Source organism: Neoarius graeffei, chromosome 22 (genome assembly GCF_027579695.1).
Source record: "Neoarius graeffei isolate fNeoGra1 chromosome 22, fNeoGra1.pri, whole genome shotgun sequence".
NCBI classification, from domain to species: Eukaryota; Metazoa; Chordata; class Actinopteri; order Siluriformes; family Ariidae; genus Neoarius; species Neoarius graeffei.
The window spans coordinates 28,671,007-28,684,509 of NC_083590.1; the positions used below are offsets into that span (position 1 = coordinate 28,671,007).

Here is a 13,503-nt window from a genome sequence, read left to right on the forward strand (position 1 = left end):
TTCATTTTTATTTTATTGATAAATTACCATTTTTAAAAAGACCCAAGCCATACTCCAACTTAAGTTAGTCTTGGTGCGATGAATAAACTATGTACAAAGAAACTTGCTTTTCACATTCAGAACAAGATGAATAACTACAGTTGTGCCCAGTCATCAGTCCGGGAACTAGAGTGATATTAGCGTAAACAAGGAAGCGGAGGCGTTTCCATTCTACGGATAAAGATGAAGTCTGGACATTAGGGCCTAACACTTCCACATTGACCTTTCGTTGACGGAGAAACACTGAGCTGTGGTACAAACTAATACCATGCAAAACATTTAAAATCCCACTGGAGTCAAATTATAAGCTTTGAAATTTGCAAGCATGCCATTTTTAATTACTCTGAAAAGCCGCAATAATCTCACGGTACATTTGAGCGGCTCCAGCAATATGGAATCGAGAGCAGTGATAAATTTTCTTCCCTAAGAGATAGGAACACAGATGTTGGTACGAATAAGATGTAAGATTAACACAGTACCTTGTTTAGTGTGGGCAGCTTTTAATACTTAACAACTTGCAGCTTTTTACAGCTGACAACTAGCAGCAAAAAGAACAGGATTTTGCATAAAACTGTAGTGCAATGGACATATTGATCATTTTGGTCAAGTTGTTAACAAAACGCAACACACACACACACACACACACACAAACCAGTAGGAGTTACAACAATCCACGAGGCGCATGTACCAAACTTTAATCTTTCCAACTGATTAAAATATTTCCCAATGCTGATATCAGATTTTAAAATTTTGATCAGACAACTTAAATATAATTTTACATCCAATCAGAATATTATGCGTAAATTTCCAGCCTCGATTACAGCTTGCCTACATAGAATGACCAGTCAAGTGTACACCTGTTAAAATAAGGATAAAATTAAATCCTAAAAGGGTTAAATGAACAAATCATGGAGACTTAATCTATGCGAAGGTGTTCTCTGGATAGCTGACTCTAATTGCTCCCCAGTAGCAGGCCCGTACCAGGCAGATAAGACCGATCAGATATGCAAAGGCCCATGACACGTAGGTAGCATGGTACCTGCTGGCAAAATCCTGGGTTCCAACCTGAGGGGGCAGAAGAAAAAACAAAAAAAACACCACCAAAACAAAAAACCCACACATGTGCATGCACAGAATAAGGTACACATCATCATATAAATTATTTATTTTTTATGGACACGAGTGTTTTACTGGGAAATACGCCACTCGTATTTTTCATACGTGCTACATCCGGGACATGGAGAACCAAAACCGTGACAAACCTCTGGAGATTATTTATTTTTATTATATCTCCCCATGTTTACTGGATATGAGCAATCGCACGCTCTGATTGGTTACTCTACTACTAGGCTATCAGCTCATATACAGTGAGTAGAGAAAAACAAAATGGCAGAGCATGCTGCTGAACCAACCGAGGACGAAATAAAAACTACTCGAAATCAACCCCCCCCCCAAAAAAAATATTTGATGGTAAGAACGTCTCATTTTTTTCAAGAATTATTACAGCATTTCTGTCATTTCACCGATTTGCTTACATTCTAAGCAGAAATGATTTTATTGGACGTTTTGTATAAAGTTTTTATTTATCCAATTTGCAAAAAAACAAAAATGCTCTGCTTCTCAAAATCCAGTGAATGTAGATAGAATAAAACCGTTATTCCACTCAATCTCGTCATCGTACATGACTTACAGCCAACTTCAGCTCATGTACGACTCGATTTCATGGAATAACTTAAAGAAATATATACACGTTTACATACACTCATCGTGGACATGAATGCCATGGCAATATAGGGATTTCAGTGATTTCTTTGAACTGTCCTTTGTGGCAGAATGATTATACCAAATAACAAAACCGACAACTTTAATAGGAAAAAAAACTTGAACTGGTGCACAAGTTCTAATTTATTTTGGATTTTACGACGGGCCAAAAGCATACATTCGCCCACTTAGATTATTAATTCAATAATACTGAAAGTTCTGAAATGTCTTAACTTGCCAAAGCCAAGTCCTCTTAACTTCCTGTTAGTGATCATGGCTGACTACAGCTGTGCACAACATAAAAAAGGGTTTGTTTGATAAGTTACTGAGAGGCGGAGACACTTTGGCAAGGTCAGGAAGAAGATCCAAATTCTCACTGGTCTTACAACAATCATTCGTCCCCAGAAAAAGAACAGTTCAAAGAAATGACCGAAAGCCCAATTCCAGTTTGGAAGGTGGGTTGGATGGTTCAGACAGGGCCAGATTTACTAAGCAGGGCAAATCAGTGTGAGACCACAATCCCCCCCAAAAAAAGAAAGCACCCAGATGGGAGTGGCAGATTCTGTGGGTGATCTGTGATGTAGTGGTTAGCGCTGTCGCCTCACAGCAAGAAGGTCCGGGTTCGAGCCCAGTGGCCGGCGAGGGCCTTTCTGTGTGGAGTTTGCATGTTCTCCCCGTGTCTGCGTGGGTTTCCTCTGGGTGCTCCGGTTTCCCCCACAGTCCAAAGACATGCAGGTTAGGTTAACGTGGGGCGGCCTTGGGGCCGAGGTGCCCTTGAGCAAGGTACCTGACCCCTGGCTGCTCCCTGTGTGGCTGCCCACTGCTCTGAGTGCGTATGCACGTGCGTGTTCACTGCTTCAGATGGGTTAAATGCGGAGGATGATTTTCACTGTGCTTGAAGTGTGCATGTGACAAAGGTTTCTTCTTCTGATCCATTATCCATCCATTCGTTATCATTAGCGCTTATTTGTCAGGGTCACAGGGGAAGCTGAAGCCAAATCCCAGTTGACTTGGTGCAAGAGGCTATGTACACCCCTATCACAGGGCTGGGTGATCTAGTAACAATGCCAAATTAACGAACACAGATGCAGTCAGGTCATTTTAATAATGACCAATGTGATCGACTAAGAGCAGTGCAAATTAGCACACGGATGAAAACAGATACAGAATACCAAGCTTTGGCAACCCATGTTCTGATTTCATCTTCCTCTGTCATTCCAGATAAGTTAACACAAGTGGAGAAAGTCTCTCCCTTCTTCCATGCACGCGGACACTTATTTTTGTGCCTCGTTCCTGAGTGAGCAGTGCGACTTTCGCAAGCACATTATATTTTAAAAATTAAATATTAATCAGAGCAAACAAAAACCCATTGTGTGTGCACTCGACTCTGCCTGCGCGCTCACTCGATCTCTGCTGTACACACATCATGGTGTCACTCTCAAAATCTCAAAATCAAAGGCATGCTTTTTTGTGGCGTATGCAATGAGGCCAGCAGCAAAATTAACTTCATCCACATCTTTTCATTGCTACATTTTCACTGCGCGGCTTTAGTAAATCCCAACAGTAGATTTTTAACGCCAAGAGTGTTTGTGCTTGCCACAATCCATTAGTAAATCTGGCCCATAGTAGATAAAAGGAGTATTGTAGTTGGATCAGTACTTACTGTTAGTCCAATTCCAATGAAAATGCAGATCATTCCTACGGTGATGTAGGCACAGCAGCGTCTCCTGGGTAGAGCACTGCCAACAGAAGAGCTGGAGACAAAACCAACACACGGGATCAGGTTTAGAGCAAAGCAGAAGGTCTGTGCCTTGAGTGAGCCAAAATACTATTAAAAATTTAAGTGGATTATTTTGCTTTAATGCAGGGGTGTCAAACTCATTTTTCACTGAGGGCCACATTGCTACATTTCTGCGTCATCGAGGGCCACATGATCACTGAACATCCATTTATAAAAAGCGCAACCATGAAATCTGCACAGCAAAATTATTAGTTTCTTCAATAAGTCTTGAACACTTTCATTGAGAATCAATAAAATAACGACAAGGCTAATTTCCCATTCATTTCTAACTTTTTGTTTGATATCTGAAACATAAAAATGAGTGCAGTCAACAATTCACATTCAATATGTCAACAGGCTATAAACGGCCCATTATCACCAGCGTGGCAGTAAAAACTTCATTCAGTTTCAGTAGGAACGGCCTTAAAATTCCATTTCCATACATTTCTCATTCATTCATTCCCAGCATATTCAACTTTATTCTATCCACATTCACTGGATATGAGCAATCGCGCACTCTGATTAGCTACTCTACTACTAGGCTATCAACTCATATACTGTGAGTAGAGAAAAATAAAATGGAGGAGCGTGCTGAACCGAAGGCGAAATAAAAACTACTTGAAAGCAAAACCCACAAAAATACAAAATAAGCAATAAAATATGGAATAAAAGTATTTGATAGTCAGAGCATATCTTTTTATTTTTCAAGAATTATCATCGCATTTTTCACAAATTGCTCCTGTCGCTGGTTTGTTTACTTTCTTCATCTTTAAGCATTAAAATTTGTTGAATTTTTTTCAGACTGGTTCAAAAGCTCAAGGAAGTTTGAAAATTACAATCACGGAAATGTCCAAGGAAGAATTAAATCAAATGTCTAAAGCTGTTCTATACCTCGGCACGACAGCAAGATGGCACTTTCTACCCCAAAAAAACAAAAAACAAACCCAACCCACTAAAGTCAATTTGTGTAGCCATTGATCGGTTTTTAAAAAGTCTGCCTAAGTGGAAATGATTTTAAGATTTTTTTGGGGGCTTTTTTTCACCTTTATTGGATAGGACAGTGTAGAGACAGGAAATGAGCAGGAGAGAGAGAGAGAGAGAGAGAGAGAGAGAGAGACGGGGAGGGATCGGGAAATGACCTCGGGTCGGAATCAAATCCGGGTCCCCGGATTTAGGGTATGGTGCCTAAGCCACCTGAGCCACGACACCCCAAGTGGAAATGATTTTGTCGGACGTTTTGTATAAAGTTTTTATTTACTGAATTTGCAAAAAATAAAAAGCTGTTTCTCAAAGTTCAGTGAATGTGGATAGAATAAAACAGTTACTCCACTCAATCTTGTCGTACATGGCTTATAGCCAGCTCAGCGCTACGTGTCTCGTCGGCTATCAGCTCATGTACGACTCGATGTTGTGTAGTAATTGTTAAATATTCCAGTGTGTTTTGTTTGATGTTTTTAACATGTAACAGTAGAATTATTAACATTAATTGAAATAAATGCAGTTAACAATTTACATTCATTCAATCTAAGAACTTGCCTGTCCTCACCATTCAAAAATTATGTGGCAGTAAAAAGTGCGCGCGCGCGCGCGCGAGAGAGATTCAGTGAGCAGAGCTGTGAGAAAACTAAAATTGGTTTACGCTTAACTTCCCAAAACAAGCAGGCTTTCGTCCACTTTTCCTGAAAGCTTCGACTTTTTAATCAACTTTCCTTTTCTTTGACATCGAGAAGCTAACTCACGATTTTTGAGTCACAAATGACTTGCTGTTTACTTCAAATAGGTTGTCACCAGCCCTGTGATGACCTGGCGACTTGTCCAGGGTGTACCCCGCCTTTCGCCCGTAGTCAGCTGGGATAGGCTCCAGCTTGCCTGCAACCCTGTAGAACAGGATAAAGCGGCTAGAGATAATGAGATGAGATGAGGTTGTCACCACCTAGTGGATGGATGGAGAATTGCATTTCGTGGTAAGGGCTGATGTTTTGAATCTTTGTGCGGGCCGCATGTTTGACACCCCTGCTCTAATGGTTGCGAATAAATAGTTTTTATTCACACATTTGTCTAAAAATTAAAATTCCTATTTTTTTTTAAGCAGCTGCTATGACCGTTTACCTTTCACATAGGTTTTACACACCCAGTTCTTTCCAGAGCAAATTGTACATTTACACACTAAAAATAATACATATGACGACATGTTCAGTATTTTGCTGCTTTGAGACATAAGGACATTTAATTCAAACATGAAGTGCCACATTTACTCAGTTGGTTAGTTGGCAGTAAAACCAGATCAAACGAAGTGGTTGAAAAGAAACTGGCTCTTTTGTAAATGCCTGTAATCAGACTTTGCTGCAGGTCACATGGCTCCCTCCTGCCCCTGCTGGGTTGTGCTAATACTTCACATGGCACTCACATGACTGATTCTGAAACCCCCATTTAAAGTCATAACAAAGCAGGTGGTTTAACGTGCTTATCCCTTTGTCAAGTAGTGGTACAAATTTTTTTTTTTTTTAATCAGGGGGGGAAGACGACATTTTAAGACTTGCACCACAGTTGAGATTTTACCCCAAAATACCAACTAAAAGCATTGGTTTTGACTTCCTTGAGAGTTAAAGCGTTTTGGCTCAGGGTCTAAAATCACAAAAATGTGTTCAGCTAGAATCCTTCAACTCCATAAAATTACCAGCTGGGAGGTCCGTATCATGAAATACCGTGACCTCGGTCTTGAAAATACTGACCGAGGCCTCTGGGCTGAGGTCACAGTATTTCACGATATGGACCGGCCTTAAGCTGGTAAATAATATACTTTTTTTTTCTTTACCAAATTCTAACAGAAAACGAGAGCGCCTGAAAGGGAAAACCATATTTAAAATAAACCTGCTACAAGCACGTTTTCAGCTTTCTCCTGAAACGTTCTCTTTTATTTCTTCATCAGGGTAGTAAAACTCACTTTCACTGTGGACACTGTCGTTATCACTATCCATGCTGTAAAATTAATGCTATTATACTGAGAAATGTGAAAATACAATCTTGACAAAAATTGCTACCATGTTGTTTGTTGTGCACAAGCGAGCCGCCAAAGGTCTGTAACCGGGGTCCGGATCGTAGGATTCCGGACCACTTGCGACCCAATCAGACTGCATGATTTGATGGAAACTGGACCGCGAAAAAAATAATTAAAGGTATTCACGAAATCGAGTCGTACATGAGCCGATAGCCGAGTTGGCTATAAGCCATGTACAACGAGATTGAGTGGAATAACTGTTTTAGTCTATCCACATTCACTGGATTTTGAGAAACAGCATTTTTATTTTCACTTTTTGCAAATTCAATAAATAAAAACTTTATACAAAACGTCCAGCAAAATCATTTCTACCGAGGCGGAATTCTTAAAAATCTATCAATGGCTGCACGAATTGACTTTGGTGTTTTTTTTTTTAAATAGAAAAAGTGCTGTCTTGCTGAGGTATAGAACAGCTTTAGACATTTATTTAATTCTTCCTTGGGCATTTCAGTTCTGTAATTTCCAAACTTCTTTGAGCTTTTGAACCAGTCTTAAAAAAAAAAAAAAATTCAACAAATTTTAATGCTTAAAAGATGAAGAATGTAAAACTGGCGAAATGACAGGAGCAATTTGTGAAAAATCCTATAATAATAAAAATAATTCTTGAGAAAAAAAAAAACGTTCTTATCAAATATTTTTATTCCATATTTTGTTGCTTTTTTGTGGTTTTGTTTTCAAGTCGAGTTTTTATTTCATCCTCGGTTGGTTCAGCAACATGCTCCGCCATTTTGTTTATCTCGACTCATGGTATATGAGCTGATAGCCTAGTACTTGAGTAGCCAATCAGAGCACACGATTGCTCATATCCAGTGAATGTGGATAGAATAACAACTTTTATCCCACTGCATTATTGAATTTTCTAATCATAAGGTGTTAGTTTTCTAAAACAGCATCCCTGATAATGTGAGTAATGTGCTTGTATCTAATATGTTATTATTCCTATACTAACAGCTCACTCCCAAGGGCTCGATGTACAGTATACAGCGGACATGCTACATAATCTAAGGCTAATAATAAACAAATAAAAAAATTATTATCCAACAAAGAAAATTGCATAAATCATAAATATGACATTTATTTAACATGTATGGAAGGTCGGGGTTTTGTGACCCTGTTTTCCAAAACAAGATGGAAGAGTTTATGATTTCTGGTTTCTTAGTAACATGAAAAACTTTTTTTTTTTGGCCTTATTAACATCTCATCTCATCTCATTATCTCTAGCCGCTTTATCCTGTTCTACAGGGTCGCAGGCAAGCTGGAGCCTATCCCAGCTGACTACGGGCGAAAGGCGGGGTACACCCTGGACAAGTCACCAGGTCATCACAGGGCTGACACATAGACACAGACAACCATTCACACTCACACCTACGGTCAATTTAGTGTCACCAGTTAACCTAACCTGCATGTCTTTGGACTGTGGGGGAAACCGGAGCACCCGGAGGAAACCCACGTGGACACGGGGAGAACATGCAAACTCCACACAGAAAGGCCCTCGCTGGCCACGGGGCTCGAACCCGGACCTTCTTGCTGTGAGGCGACAGCGCTAACCACTACACCACCGTGCCGCCCCCTTATTAACATCTATAGAAAAAAAAGATAAAGAGAGGCTGGTGGGAAGCAACTGTTTACAGAGGCAATCAAAGAAACTAACGTGTCTTGCGGACATTCCAGATTAGATGTAAATGGTTAAAACCATTTTGTTCATCAATAAATTACAGATTTTAAATCCGTGCCATATCACTGTAGTATAAGAGAAATAACAGGTTTTGAGCTGCGCAGTTACAGGAAAATTATCCATTTCGGGGTGGTATCGGCCCTCTGCTTTGTGTTGAGCTGCATCGTATCACCTGACGTGGATTAGTTTCCTGTAACAGTACAGTCTTGTTGGGGGTTATTCCTTACTTGTTGATGTTTGCTAGCAAAGCGTCAAGGAAACAGTGGAACACCTATGAGAAACTGCAAGTGGAAAGATTCAAAATTAACTTTAAGTCATGAGGAAAGTTACTATGAGAAACCAAAGCACTGACACCTGACAATATCCACAACACTGAACTACATCATGAAGTGAATAAATCTCGTGTCTACGTTTTTCCCCTTCAAACAAACAGGACTTTGTCCGACGTCTGCCATCTAAATGCGCGTTTTCATTTTCGCTGACTGTGTTTTACAGCAGCATGAATCTGCTCTCACTCCACAGCAGTCACTCTGGCAGATCCTGGCAGCCTGAGCAGTGGGTGCAGGGCATCATATTACTGGCATTACCACCCTGGATATGTTTACTCTTCCTCTCTGCATTACCCTGTGGCGCCAGGGCCTGACCTCATGCCAGAAATGTGCGTCACACTTTAGTCAAAGTGTCTCAGGGATTGCGAATCGGATGCCGGGGACACTGCATCTCCGGTCTTGAGGATCCCAAAACAAAACCTTAAGACATTACAGAGACTTACTTAAACAGAAAGTGATAAATATGACTCACTCACATTTTTTTGCAATGTGGACACTTGGCCAGTGTATTAAATCGGAGCTCCATCCACTGTGGGCAGGACACAAAAGCAAACAAGAATCAAAAATCATACACATGACATACTATTGGGTTATACTCTTCTACTATTGGGTTAAGGTGATCTGTTATTCTTGGGTCACTTTATACCGTATAATGAGTTACAAAGCCGATTTTTAATCAAAATCTAAAGTAGCCTCGACATAATTCAAATGCTGAATTTACATAGAAAAGAAATAAATTAAAGTAACACACACCTCAAAGGCAAAATGCAACAACAACAATGAATAATAGAGGTAACAGAAGTAAATACATGCATATATTATTCAGGAACAGGAAAGAATAGAGATGTACGTGAGCAGTCCCTGCATGTTGCCTTTGTGGAGCAGAATGCAAATTGTTGGTTTTAGTTATTGGTAGAATTATGCCATGCTCATTTTAACTCATTTGTATCACAGCACTAGCTGTTTTTATTCAGTCTTGTTATTCACGGTGTTATGAGCATTAGGACCTTGCGGGCAGCAGATGCATCATCAACATGCAGACCAGAGGAAGGCTGGGTCGCAGCATCATCACTAGCCTAAAGGCCAAAGGCATAACAGGATCATTTAAAACACGTCTAGTGCAATGAGGGATTCTAATTTTCTACTTGTGCATCCTGCACTAAATCTAATTTACTGCGTTATATCACGGTGAAGAGAGAAGAAATCTGGACAAGCAGAATTTAATTAGGCCAGTGTGACACATCACTAGGATTACAAAAGCAAACACATTGTTTTGGCAAGGTTTACAAATGATACAACCTGATAAACAGGATAAAATGAAAGTAGAGGGATGTAAATTATTTAACAGTTATTCCACGAAATCAAGTCGTACATAAGCTGATTGCTGACGAGGCGCGTAGCACCGAGTTGGCTATAATCCATGTACGATGAGATTGAGTGGAATAACTGTTTTATTCTATCCACATTCACTGGATTTTGAGAAACAGAGCATTTTTATTTTTTGCAAATTCAATAAATAAAAACTTTATACAAAACGCCTGACAAAATAATTTCCGCTTAGAATGTAAACAAACCGGTGAAATGACAGTAGCAATTTGTGAAAAATCCTATAATAATACTTGGGAAAAAAAAAAGTTCTTACCATCAAATACTTTTATTCCATATTTTATTGCTTTGTGTATTTTTTTGGGTTTTCTTCTTTAGGCTTTTGGCAAACCAACTTAAAAGGTGCATTACCACCACCAACTAGCTGCGAGTCGGCCTAGTGGTTAGCGTGTCCGCCTCTTGATCGGGAGATCACGAGTTCTACTCACGGTCGGGTCGTACCAAAGACCGTCATAAAAATGGTACCTACTGCTGTCTGGCAAGGCACGCTGCAATACAGATGCGAGTGAGGAGTCAAACTCTCACGGTTACCAGAGGACACGCCCCCCACTGTAACCCTAGCTATGTAATATTGCGAGAGGCTGAGGGCTACGGAAATGGAGATCGGCGCCACCCTATGCGCCACATGGCGTGGGAAGGACTTTGATTTGACCACCACCAACTGGGTTGGAGTGTCAAACAGGGGATATTAACAAAAAAAACCATTCTTTTAGCCATTTCTGTTTCTTTTAAAATACTTGATAATTTTTGGTGGGTTTTGTTTTCGAGTAGTTTTTATTTCATCCTCGGTTGGTTCAGCAACATGCTTCGCCATTTTGGTTTTCCTCTACTCATGGTATATGAGCTGATAGCCTAATAGTAGGGTAGCCAATCAGAGTGTGCAATTGCTCATATCCAGTGAATGTGGATTAAAAAAAAAAAGGATATATTTTAATCACATGGGTTGTGCTGCTCCCTTCTTGACCATTAATCTTGGCTGAGAGTACCAAGTCAGTACGTAGATCACTGAAAATTTAAGGCTGCATCCCAAACCGCATTTGATACACTACCTAGGATGCCTAAATAGTACAGATATGATTGGTGTCCTGAGACATTATTTGGTACTGTAGCATACATCGTACATCATTCTCTGCTGCTGTTATTTAAACATCCTCAGTATTACAGAGAGAACAGCTGTACTGTGCACATCAGTGAGACCGTCACAGAAAACACGATACAGGAGAATGAGAAGGTGAATGGAAAAACAAACAAAATCTATCATTTAACAAAAGCGTGCGTTTTATATAACCAGTTAACTCATTAACATTGGCTGTTTTGTGGATTACTGAATCGCTGACTTGATCTCTGAATTGATGCAGTTATCTGTAGTCATTTGGTAAGAACAGCCAACATGAGCACAGAGCCACTAGCAGCAAGCTAACTGGCCTTAGCTGCAGGTAAAGAATGTCTTCCAAGAGAAATGGTAGTGAGCTAGCTGGCTATGACATAGAACTTGAGCTGGTGTACAATGTGCGTGTTCAAAATCTCCTACCAGTTTAACCCAACAGCTCTAATTGTCAGTTACTACAAGTTAGGCATGTAATAATTCACCCAATTCATGATTCAATTCGATTCACGATTTGATTTCCCCACAATATTAAAGGAAAACTTTTTTTCCTATTCTCCATCAACTTGAATATTCATGCTGTTCAAAGAATAAAAATCTTTCGTGTCATTTTCTCAATAACCAAAAAATAATTTACACACATCTGTAAAGCTTGGAGTAAAATATAACAGCCTATTAACTAAAATATTCCTTTCATTAAAAAATGAAAAAAGGTAATAACAAATAGACCTTTTCTTAATAAACTTATGAACATTTCTACTACAATGGAGCGCCATTATAATACGGATTGCTATTACAGCTACTGTATAACACGGTCAGGTCATGGCTCCCAAAATTTCCATTTAACTTTATGCAGCTGCATTTGAGAACTCAACAATCTCCGACTCGGAAGACTTGAAAATGCGTTAAGATGGCTTGGGTGCAACGATACATCTGCGGTGAACGTCACGCATCTACAAAACATGCTTCATTTCATCCGACTACACGCCCGCATGAAATTTACAGATGTTTTCAGTAAAACAAAAAGACTAAAACGTGCCATGTTATGCGTTATACCTGAACTGTGCTTGTTGCACGATAATCATTGTTCTATTCTTTGAACACTTCTCGTTTACTTCTTATTAAATGCAGTTAATAATTACACGATTGTCCATCTTCTTCTCACTGCTATTGTCATTTTATAATGACTTGTAATTAACTCTGCGGTGCGACTACACTGTATGCTTACAGTTGTTCAGAGCAGACCAAAACTTGTATTAAAACACAGGATGTCGCTATAGAAAAAATGAGTTTTGTAAAGAATACATTTATTGAAATAACATACATAAGCATCGATTGTTCGAATCTGGGACAGGTGCGTGTAAATCAGTCTTTGAGATGTGCACTGCTCAGTGTGCGGAAACGTGCGAGTCAGAGTTTGGAGCACCCAGACGCGAACACGCGTGGATGTGACGGGCAGCAAAATATTTTATTAAATATTTGTTACATCGATTCTTTGGATCTCAACTACTGTATTATAACGGCGCTCCATCCATAACATACCTCCATTTGCTTTACTTTTTTTCTTTAGCTTTCGGCAGTCTGTAAAAAGAGAGCTTTGATTTCTTGTTATTTTGTGGCATTAGAGCTAGAGCTGTGTTACTTCAGCCTAGGGCGAAGACATATTCTGATATTGTATCTTACTGTGCCATCTGCTGTCTCAACAATGCAATTACAGCTAAGAAAAACAAAAAAGATTATGCAACCTGATAATAACAGATTAATTTTTTTTCATTTCATCAGTTTGATTCGTCATAAATGTAATCAAGATTTATCATTGCATGATATATTGTTACATCCCTATTATAAAAGTTACGATTACAGGATTTCCAAGGGGACTCATGGCAGCTCTGATACATGATTTTTATTATTTTTATTTTTTGACCTGGATTAATTTTTAACCAAAACATTTCTACATACTATAACTTGAAGCTGTCTGTTTATTAGTCAAAGATAACATTACTCGTATAATCCAATGCATAATAAATAAAATTAAACTTCAAAATGGAACAAACTGTCAACATATTATTGAGAATTAGTCGATAGGGTGGTTCATGACTGTTAGGATGGGATATAAAGGGATGAAACAGGATAGGAAAGGATTAAAACAATGGTGAACTGCACATACGAGGAACGTGTTGCCGCAGTGACCACACACCACACGCAGGCCTTCAGGCTGAATAGGAAGCGCCGGCTGTGCAGGTTGCTCCTCTGGAATCACCATCACTGGGCTCAGGTTGATAATCCGTCTGCTGTAGGTCATAAAAACAAATAACGTCACTGTCTCTCACCCCCCCCCATCGCCCTGACTTCTGTATTACATTCAGTTTA

The 13,503-nt window shown here is 39.5% G+C and overlaps 1 protein-coding gene across 1 annotated transcript in view; it reads right to left on the reverse strand.

Annotated features, from left to right (window-relative positions):
* The window catches only part of pip4p2 (phosphatidylinositol-4,5-bisphosphate 4-phosphatase 2), a 51,425-nt gene continuing 37,922 nt past the window's right edge, over positions 1-13,503 (reverse strand). The window contains exons 4-7 of the mRNA XM_060904721.1: positions 13,301-13,424; positions 9,119-9,171; positions 3,464-3,554; positions 1-1,104 (exon numbers count right to left, since the gene is read on the reverse strand). Of these exons, the coding sequence (XP_060760704.1) occupies positions 961-1,104; positions 3,464-3,554; positions 9,119-9,171; positions 13,301-13,424 (412 nt within the window). The 3' untranslated portion in view covers positions 1-960. The remainder of the gene's footprint in view (positions 1,105-3,463; positions 3,555-9,118; positions 9,172-13,300; positions 13,425-13,503) is intronic.